This window comes from Rhea americana, unplaced genomic scaffold (assembly GCF_003343005.1).
Source record: "Rhea americana isolate MKP2758 unplaced genomic scaffold, rheAme1 scaffold_360, whole genome shotgun sequence".
NCBI classification, from domain to species: Eukaryota; Metazoa; Chordata; class Aves; order Rheiformes; family Rheidae; genus Rhea; species Rhea americana.
In genome coordinates, this window is record NW_028186491.1 from 170,953 (window position 1) to 181,354 (window position 10,402).

General features: G+C 35.3%; 1 protein-coding gene across 1 annotated transcript in view; it reads left to right on the top strand.

Annotated features, from left to right (window-relative positions):
- HDAC2 (histone deacetylase 2) overlaps nucleotides 1-5,177 on the top strand; it is a 19,624-nt gene extending 14,447 nt beyond the window's left edge. Inside the window, exons 11-14 of the mRNA XM_085312355.1 lie at nucleotides 2,379-2,509; nucleotides 3,431-3,586; nucleotides 4,525-4,582; nucleotides 4,799-5,177. Of these exons, the coding sequence (XP_085168481.1) occupies nucleotides 2,379-2,509; nucleotides 3,431-3,586; nucleotides 4,525-4,582; nucleotides 4,799-4,829 (376 nt within the window). The 3' untranslated portion in view covers nucleotides 4,830-5,177. The remainder of the gene's footprint in view (nucleotides 1-2,378; nucleotides 2,510-3,430; nucleotides 3,587-4,524; nucleotides 4,583-4,798) is intronic.
- Nucleotides 5,178-10,402: the final 5,225 nt, after the last annotated feature.

Genomic DNA, 10,402 nt, shown 5'->3' on the forward strand with positions numbered 1-10,402 from the left:
GTGCCACTTCTGAAGTAAAACACATTCAGTTTATTTCTCTTCAGACCACGAAGGTTTGATTGTAATGAAATATCTTACTTCAAAGAAGGGGTGGAGTATATATGTAATCAGTTCTGTGAAAGATAATTGGCTAACCTGCAATACTCTGCTGTCCTGTTGTCTGTCCCTACTTTGGATTTAAAAGGAGGAGCAGAATAAACCACCCTGAGTTTATAACAGTCTATTAACAGAGCATGGAAGTTCTTTTGGTTACTAAAAATAATTGAATAGAGATGCAAAACTAGTTGTGGAAGTTTGCCAGCACTGCAATGACCTGTAAAACTCAAACTGCAAATCTCACAAGAGCAGTTAAATTACTAGTAATATTTGAATATTGAATATTTGACCTATAGATTGTGATTTATATATTTGTGCTGTGAACATGTCACAGTCAAGTGAAGAGGTTTTAATTTTTAATGTTCAAGGCAAAAAAACATTTTCATTGATGCAATTCTGTAATATTTCTCTATAGTAATATAGTGCTCCAGCTGCTCATTTGCCAGGCTGCTCCATTTTACTCCCACAGAGTATTGTTGAGCATTTTTGCTCTGAGTACGCTGCAAAACCTACTTTTCTTTAGCTCCTCCCTGGGCACAGACTGCTTGTTTTCTATTGATACAATCGCGCATCCTTGTAGTAGCACCCACAGCAAGAGCAATGACCTGTCATTTCTGAGAATCCTTCTTCAGTTAGTTGCATGCTTTCCCAGAGATCTAGCTTTAGGGGATTCCCTGGATTGGCAAAGCAGTTCTGCTCAGTCACGTGATTTGAGTAGAGGCAGAGACTACAAGGATTCTAAAAAGCCCCAGTTGCCATGTATCTTTTCATATTGTGCAGAAGAGTACTAAGCGAAGTATTACAAATGCTGCTACATCCTACCACGCTCTTCTCTCTACTTGAACCTCTCTGGAATGTTAGTTTTGAGTCCCCAGAGCTATTCAGTGACCTTCCTGTTCTTGCACATGATGCTTTGGAGCATGGAGGTCTGTTGCATCTGGTTGCTTAGACAGGAGAGAGAGTTTCTCTCTGTTCTCTCTGAAACAGCTAATTAAAGAATCTTACCAGACTGATCACTTTTGACCCTGATTTGTGTGCTGCACACAGTGTGGAAGTCTTCACATTTTAAGCCTCTGTCTTTCGTTAGAGGTGAGTTTGTCATCCAAATTGATATTCTAGTCTATTATAAACAAAGTAATACTGCCACTTGGTCCAGCTTAAGTGGACAGCATGTACTGACCCAGCAGAGAACTAAAGCTTGAAGTTAAATGTATATTAAAAAAGGAAAATAATGCTAAACTACACCATGGATATTAATGATCTGTTAGRGATGAAAAGCTTTCTGTTTACTGTCAACTCGAATCCTTTCTCGTAAGAAGATATGCCTAGGTAAGCTGCCTTCAAAACTTGAGATCTTTTTTCTGTTGTAAAGCTGTTATACTTTAGTTATGATGTGATCTACATTTGGACATCTTAAGCCAGGATTTTGTTTTATAGCCTGTGATTACTGGTATTTGTTACTGTATTTTGTAAAAGCCTCTTGTGACCTTTATTGAGTCTGATTCTGTTTCTGATAAAAACTACCCCAAAATAATGTAAAAGACTGCTTTAGGAATTTGTCATAGCCTGTCAGGGAAAAAAGTTGCACAGCGTGGAGGGCTGCTTTCATATTTTATTTTTGAATACATTTGTATTGATAAAGACTCTAAATCATYTTTAAGGTATAATTTTGGTAATTTTAGAGCTCCTTGGGTAGTTACGTAACAAAGCTGGGTTTTATTTCTGTTCTTGGAAAAACTTTTTATGTTAATCTATAGAAAAGTACTTTTGTATCACTTGTAAAATTGGAAATATTTCCTGGAATTCTAAATTGTAATTGTGAGATATTGCTGGATTAAGACCAAAATGGCAGAAATACTTTTGGTCTATGTGAGTGTGTTCAGTAAGTAGCTTACATTTTTGAAGAGCTGCTTGTGATTCTGGCTTGAGGCTATCACTTTGTCACAGACTGACTTCTGATATAATACACTATATTGCTGGTTATGGTCTTCCAGTGCTCCTGTTTTATAGAAGTGTGTTCTCTTTAAAGTAAGCTTGAACATGTGGATTTACTGCTTGTCTTGTCCAGTCTATAATAAGGAAGCAAGGTGGGGTTTCTGTTTGTTTTTTATTTTCTTTTTTAAGAAAGACTTAGCTTGCTTAGAGATTTATTTAGAAAAGTGAAACAGTGAATTAAAGCCAAAGCAAGTTAACTTTGAATCCAGAGTTCTCAAAATTAAATACAAAATCAAAAGAAATGCTACTTCTATATAGCGATAACTTCTCTCATCTTTTACTTGCAGGCAACGCTTATTTGAAAACTTGCGCATGTTACCTCATGCACCTGGTGTCCAGATGCAGGCCATTCCTGAAGATGCTGTTCATGAAGATAGTGGAGATGAGGATGGAGAAGATCCAGACAAACGTATTTCTAGTAAGAAGTATCTTTATTTATAATACAAAGTTTCCAAAGTAATTTTTTTAATGTAATTGTTCAAAACTCTGATCCTAGTAGAGAAATACAGGCAGTTGGAGAAGTGTTTGGCTCTTGGTTTTGCTGCTGGTCTGCCAATGTTGCAGTTTTTAAAGTGGCATTTGTGCCCAAATCTAAGCATGTAAAAAAGGTCTAACGAAGTACTGAAAGGAGATATTTTTACGTCTTACAAAACAAATCTAAAATGGATATTCCAGAAGTCTCAGATGAACTGTGACTAAAGGAATATGAGACTTAACTTTTAATTTTGGATCTTTTTTTTTAAAAAAAAAAAGTTCCTACTGATGTAAAGTGAGATAATGATATAAATTGAGATACAGTGTTTTCAAGTATATATATTTATATATACACCCTTATAACTAATAGAAGGATATCCCTCATGTGCATGAGAAGGTTTTTTGTACTTGTAACACTAGCCTTAATTTACTTTAAATTAAGTCATTCTTCAGCTACAGCTAAGAGCTTCCTGTATCATTCAACCTTTCACAATAGCAATTGTGATCCTTTTATGACAGTGACTGGAGTAAGTTCTTCTTGGTGACTTGTCCATTTTCTGAATGGTTGAAACCATTTTCTTCTTTCCTCTTATGACTTAATTTCCTTTGTTTGAAATTAATTTTGTAYGTGTTACAAAACTTTTTTTCTGAGTCTCCATTAAGCTACTTCCTGAAGTGACTTTGGAGAGTCTTAGAGTATTTTGAAAGGTACTGAARATTGTTTTTGTTCATTTAGTTCATCAGCATTGAACGATAATAGTACATCACTACTGGTTATTAATGTGGTAGTTCTTTTTTTGTTGACTTATTGTTGACTTTTTTTCTTGCCTTTATATTCTGTTAATTTTTTAACTCTAAATCCTAGTTCGAGCATCTGATAAGCGCATAGCTTGTGATGAAGAGTTTTCTGATTCTGAAGATGAAGGGGAAGGTGGACGACGAAATGTTGCAGAACATAAGAAAGGAGCAAAGAAAGCCAGAATAGAAGAAGATAAGAAAGAGACTGAGGACAAAAAAGCAGGTAGGACTTTGGTGTGATTTCATCCTATATTTAGGATTGAAAATTTCAGCTATACAAGGAGAAAGATGCGTTCTATGTTGACAGTTAACTGCCTGTTGAGATAGTTTAAATACAATGCGAGGAGATAAATTATCTACTTTACTTTTCATCAGTTCAAGGTATAAATATTCATACCAAAACAGTATTTTCAGCCAAGGATGATTATTTTGCTAAACAAACCTTATTTCCACCCAGGTTTGAAGTCTTAGTCAAGTATTTGAGTAGCTCAAATGAAAACTGAGATAAAAAAAGATACTTAGAGGGAATTTGATTCCATGACTACATCTATAGTGTCAAATATGATAGGTCTCCTGGTTTGTTCTTGAGTGCTTTAGATGCTTTAGACGTAAAGAGTTTGTTTCTACTTGTTTTAATTGGGGGAACCAACTAGTTCTCACAGAATTCCAGAGTAGTTGAGATTGGAAGGCACCTGTCAAGATCATCTAGTCCAACCCTCCTYCTTCAGCAAGGTCAGCTAGAGAAGGTTGTCCTTCCCCAGCTGGGTTTTGAATATTTCCAAGGATGGAGATTCCACAACGGAGAAACTTCTGCTCCTGTCTGAAGGAGAAGATGGATAGTGTTTTGGGGGTAGTATACTCCAAGGACTGTTCCAAAAATATGCTATGTCTTAAGGCTATAGGACYGTCATGAGGAGCTTGGAGGGAACCCAGGTCTCCTTAGTATTGTAAGCCATTGTTATGGCCAGTCAAGAGAGACTTATCATTGTGCCCAGATTACTCTCTCGGACAGATAAGTTTAACAATGAGTACGTGACCAATGTTTTTTTTCCCAAATGTACGTTCTACAGGTTTGGAGTATATTTATCAAAATAAGTCAATCACACTTCTTTTCCTTCTGAAGTCTTAAAAGCTTTCTCTTACATTGTTTTTTATTTTTAGATGTTAAGGAGGAGGATAAATCCAAGGACAGCAGCGGTGAGAAGACAGACACCAAAGGGTAAACCTTAGTTAATTAGTACTGAATATGTTGCTTCTTTGAAGAGCATTTATTAATCTCAAGTATTAAATAAATACTGATTTCTGTACAGATCACTTTGAATCATTCTCATTATCACATTTTTACATGTGTGACAATAGTAACTCCAAATTGCATCTTTGGAACAGTTAATCTAAAAAATAAACAACTTAACAGTGTATTTTTGCCTTTGAACAGAGCAAAATCAGAACAACTCAGCAATCCTTGAATAAAAGATAGCCTCACATCAGTTGCAGAACATAATACTAGAGTTGGAGAGTACCTAAAAGAAGAAAAGTTTTCGTATCGAGAGAGACTGCTGATTTCATTTTGTACTATTTGGCATGGACCGTATTTATTTTCAAACGGCTTTGTTCTGGTTTTTGGCAAGTTGTATTGTGAGTTTTCTAATTATGAGGCAGAAATTCCTTTCTTCACCATGCTTTATGTAATAGTATTTAAAAAATGGATGTGAGTTATTATGTTAAATGTCTAAACTGATCTATTAAAGTAATTTGCCTTTCCTGAGCTGATTTTACCTTTTTTGTAATTTTATCTTTATTAAAAAAAAATTGTACTTGGTTGTCTTTTGTCTATTATTGAACTACAGAGAGAAAAGTTCCATTATATATTGAGCAGATTGATATACATCTATTAATTTTTGAGTAGTTAGTAAATTTAATTGGACAGCTGGTGTAAACACAGGTTGAACTGTGCCGCTTTTATTCACTTCACACTTCAATGGCTTCTGTAAGGARTGCTGCAGACATGCACAATGATGCAAGTATGTGAGGTTGGAACAAGTTGAGTAAAGGGACAAAGAGATGTTGTTACTAGGTGGTTGTATGAACTTGCATTTTAATGTAAAGATTTAAAGCTCTGCAGTCACGTTCTCTGTACTGTCCGTGAGTCTTTCTCACCATAGAAGTCAACCCAAAATACTAATTGATTCGTTTGTTGTTTATGAGATTTGTATGGCATCTTTCAAAGCTTGCAAGATGAGAAGTGAAAGTTTGAATGTAACTTATAACCCATTCTGTTGCAATTCTGAGCAGCATAAAACTTTGTCCCTCCCTTTGAAAAGAAAAGTTTTTATTTCYTTTTCTTCTTTGATTAGTTCTGGTGCCTCAGTTAAAGCTCTTGAGACCTGAGCACTCATTCTGCCATTCCTTTTCTCTATCTACAGCACAGCCAGTTTAGTGCATTTTGTTAGTGTCAAACTTAGCTTTCATGTCCCATTTTCAATAGTTAACACAAGTGGGCAACAATGGAATTCTGCAAAATCTTTTTTAAAAAGAGAATAGGAAATAAGAATAATTAATCTCATTGTTGGTCTTTCCCTTTATCTGTTCTGTCTTCTTCCCCAAAATTATGGAATTGTGCACCTTGGCCTAATTCATTGATTTGTGGTAAAGTATTAGTGAACTAATTGAAAGTATTTCTTCAACTGTTCCGTCCAAATGGTATTTGCTGAAGGGTCTATAGAAGACGTGTTACATGTTCAATAATTTGTCTTTTTTTCCCAACTAGAGTAACTTTTATTAAAATTAGGACTACTTCAATAGATAGGAAAGAATACTTCTGAGTTTTGTTTGTTTTTATAAAGGGAGGGGAGGGATTAATAAAAAGGCATAATCTTTATATTAAGTTTCCTAAACTCTTTTATTGGAAGCATTTTTACTTCCATTTGAGTATTTGGTCTCATGGCTAAACTTTATAAAGGCTTAAAAATTTGAGATCTAGTACTTGTACTGCTGCTGTGTTACTGCTTTCAGTGGAGTTAAGTACCCCTAAGACTGCCATTAGGGTTCCTGTCTGGGTGTGTCTTGCATAGTTGGGTTTATTTTGTTGCTTCAGTTCAGTCAAGCTGACCGTTGCCATCCTAACTCATGTTATTTGCATGTATCAAATCCTAATTCACTTGCTCTAGTTTAAGGTGCTGTTAATTTGAAATACAATGTGGTCCTATTATTTCTTATTAGGAATGGAGATAAAACTTGAAAGTAGAATTATTGGACTGGAATACAGTATTTTAGGGGGAAAAATATTTTTGCATGAAGGCTTTTTTTAGTAGATTTTCTGTCATCAATATTTTTTGCTAGACAGATGAGAACTGCTTCATTACAGCAGTACCTATATGGTGAAGTGTAGCTTCTTGTTTTGAGGACCAATAGATAAGATACAGTCACTCTAGGACCGTACTTCTACCAAATGGTCCATTTGCTTTTCTCTAGTCTCATGTTACCTCTCTCAAAATTGGATCAGCTCACTTCCTCCCGCACCCCCCCCCCAAAAAAAAAAAAAAAAAAAAAAAAAAGTTTTTTCTTATATACAAAGCTGCAGAAGCTTTTTAATTTAGAGGGACTCAGTCCTCAGCTGACTTTTTTTCTTCAGGGTGGGAAAGGGGTATGGAGACAAATTTTGAAAATTAGCTTTTCTGAGCTTTCAATAGCTAGTACATACTCTAGACATTTAGACCATCTGAATCTTCAGAGATGTTTTTCATAACCTGAAGATGGTATTTGCTGCATTTTTCTGTTCTCCTTCTAGCCCTGGATTTTGGCACAACATCTGGATGTGTAGTCTCCTAAGTCATCTAATGCCTGCCAGCTCTCTAGTGGGATGAGAATAAAACCTGGAACTGGAGGGGTGATAGAAATGTAGGTTTGTTCCAAGAGGGTAAGAGATGAGTGGCAGCATAAGCCACTGGAATCTTCAAGAACTTCAGCACTCTACGTTTTGTAGGAGAAGCTTTAACTTTATAGAATTGAAAGTAACTTACGTAATCTTATGTTTGTATATATATCTTCTCAGAGCATATTTTAAAGTTATTTGATATGCCTTTTTCATGTTTATTACAGTAACCATATTCAAGTAACCTCTAATCCCTGCCAGCATTACAAATAGATCAAGAACTGTTCTTTACTAGCTGGATTTCCCAAACACAAGTATTGAAAAGATCCAAAGAAGTTGCTTTGGCTCACTTCAGCACAAAGCAGCATGACCTTAATATGTGAATGAAATCAAAGAATACTTGAACTGTAATTGATATTAGCCCCCCCCCCCTTTTTTTTTAATCTTTAGCAAGAGGGTTAAGTTTCATCCTCTTATTATTTATTAAAAATGACAATGCTACTAATATCCTAGTGAGTATTGATGAATATCTGTTATGCTATTAACAAGAAGCGTAATACTAAAGCATGCGACTTTATATAGTYGTATTATTTAGGGAACCTTCTCTGAATTAACTTGAAGTTCTTTGGACATGAGCTTTTGTTTTTGTGTTTTTGTTTTTTGTCTCCCCCCCCCTGCTTTAAGGCATACTATTGTGTACATTTCTACAGTTTTTGCAGACTTATTCAGCAATACTTGACTGTCTCTAATGCCTTGTGTAAAGTCCCTTCTCAAAGGTTTAATATGATGCTTACTGTGTTTATGCCTGGAGCGGAAAAGTTTCTTCTTTCCCTTATCTTTAAAAGAGCTGATCCATAATTCAGTCATAATTAGCCTTTAACTTCACCTATCTGAGAAATAATTTCTGCTCATTTTAAACAGTGACAGTCGCCTTCCAAATTTTCTGAAAAATAAGAATAAAACTTTGCTTTTTAAAATGCTCATGCTGACTGTTGATGCTGAAGGCTCTCTTTTCTAATGCTTCATTCATTACCACCGTCTCTCTTCTTTTAAGAAGGACACTGTAGAGTTTAATGTTCTTGCGGTCTCTTCATTAGGATGACTAACRTGTTTGTGACTGATTGATTTTAGTAGGACCTGAGGTTACGCTGAGTCCTTCCAGAAGTACTCTGATATTTTGTAAGCTGTTACGTAGTATAAAAAACTATTTTCTGCTAAGATAGAAGTACGAAATATTCCTATCATGAGCTGTAGACTTTGCACAAAGACATTCTTTGGAATTCTTTGCTGTAGGTCTGCTTAAGGACTAGAAATGGACTTTTATATTGTTAATTTCATGCTTATATTGTTATTGAACTATGAGAATGAATATCATCTGGACTGAACTGTATCACACTTTGTCTTTTTGCTGTTGTTTTTCAGGACTCAGATGTAAGTATTGCCTCTTCAGCTGTTGCATCTATGAATCTAGCTTAAGACAGTGAAAGAACAGCAAGCAAAATGAAACCCAGTTCATCTCTAGGGTGAGCAGTTATTTTTCTAGGCACTCTGTAGCTAGTACATTCCAACAATATCTATATCTGAGGGGGAGGAAATAGTAAATCAAAATTTAAGAAATTTTCTCAAATCTGTTTAAATAGTCTAGCACCGAATTTCCGACATCATCGGAACAATAATGCAGAGAATATCTGTGGCACTACACAATGCTTCTAGTTTAAACTTATTTTGTTATTAAACATGCTACACTAAGTCTGTAATTTCACATACGTTAAGATGACACTCCTTTTTTTAAAGAAAAGAAAAAGAAAAAAAAAGAAAAAGAAAAGAAAAAGAAGAAAAGACAGCCCTCAGCTGCACATTCCTGTTTCTTGGTGTAAACAGAAATATTGGACTGAGACAACCTGGATCAGAGATGTAATCCAAGTTAAAACATAAAAGCCATGTCTTAGTTTTGGAGGGTTTGGGGATTGTTTTTTTGAGCTGGATTACTACTTTGTTTCTGTTTCCCGTGGGACTATGCAAGTGTTCAGCCTGCCCAAAGGCAGGAGATTCATGAAGGACAGAAGTAGCTAGAGAGGACAGTAGCCCTTTGCTGTTTGCAGAAATGCTGCTTCAAAATGGATTTGAAGTTGTGGCCAATGAGTTGAATTTTTAATGTGGTTTGCATTTGTTTATTTGCAAGCCCCACTTCAAATGTTTTTCATCTGTTTGTGCCTTATGATTCTGTAAGTAAGTGGTGTTCTGGGGACATGACTTTGTGTATGGAAAAAAAAAAAGTAGATTCCAGAATTTCTTTTGCCCAGTAGAATCTACTACCTGTGTTTGCATATATGCTACTGGTTCAAGGTGTCTATGGATAAGGTGGATCTCTTTAGTCATAAATTTTCAATGAGATTTAGAAATCTGTAAGCTGAATCATGTTACAAAGGATTATTATGTATCATTAATACATTCTGCAAAAATATAAGATACTACTTAAATATGGCAGCAGAAATATATGTATTATCAGTACAGTTATCAACTATGTTCTTAAGCAACCTATTGGATTGCAAAAAAAATTTAATGGTTATCTATTAAGACATGAGAAACAGATATGAACATGTGACACCATATTTGGTCATATTATAATTCACTTTAAGAGCTTGACAGTTGACTTCAATAAATAATATTTGTAAATGCAAAAGTAAACATCTGTTCTTGAGTATGGCCGAACCACAACCCACAGTGATAGATTACAGAGGGATGGGATTAAGTATGCTATAGCCATCTCCCTTGTTCCCTCTGCTACTTTTCCCTCAGCACCACCAAATGTGTGCCTTATTTGTTATCCACCCATGGCAAGGGAGTAGCTGCAAGCTCTCCCCATCTGTAGCTGTATCTTGACTTGACCAGCCCTCCTTAGGTCTCTGCGTTTAAAACTTCAATTGAAGTTACTTAGTCTTACATTTGAAAATGAGTCTTTAGCTTAGTAAAACTATAAAGAGATGCCATCTGAGAACATAATCTTTTAAGTGACAGTTTCATTACTTTAGCAGTAAAAGAATTCTTAGTAAGAATCACTTCTTAGCAAATTCTTTAGTATTTTTAGTATATTCTTGCTGGTTCGTTTGTCTTTTGCTGATTTATGTTGCCTCTGTGAGACTACATGCAGATAGCACATGTTTACTA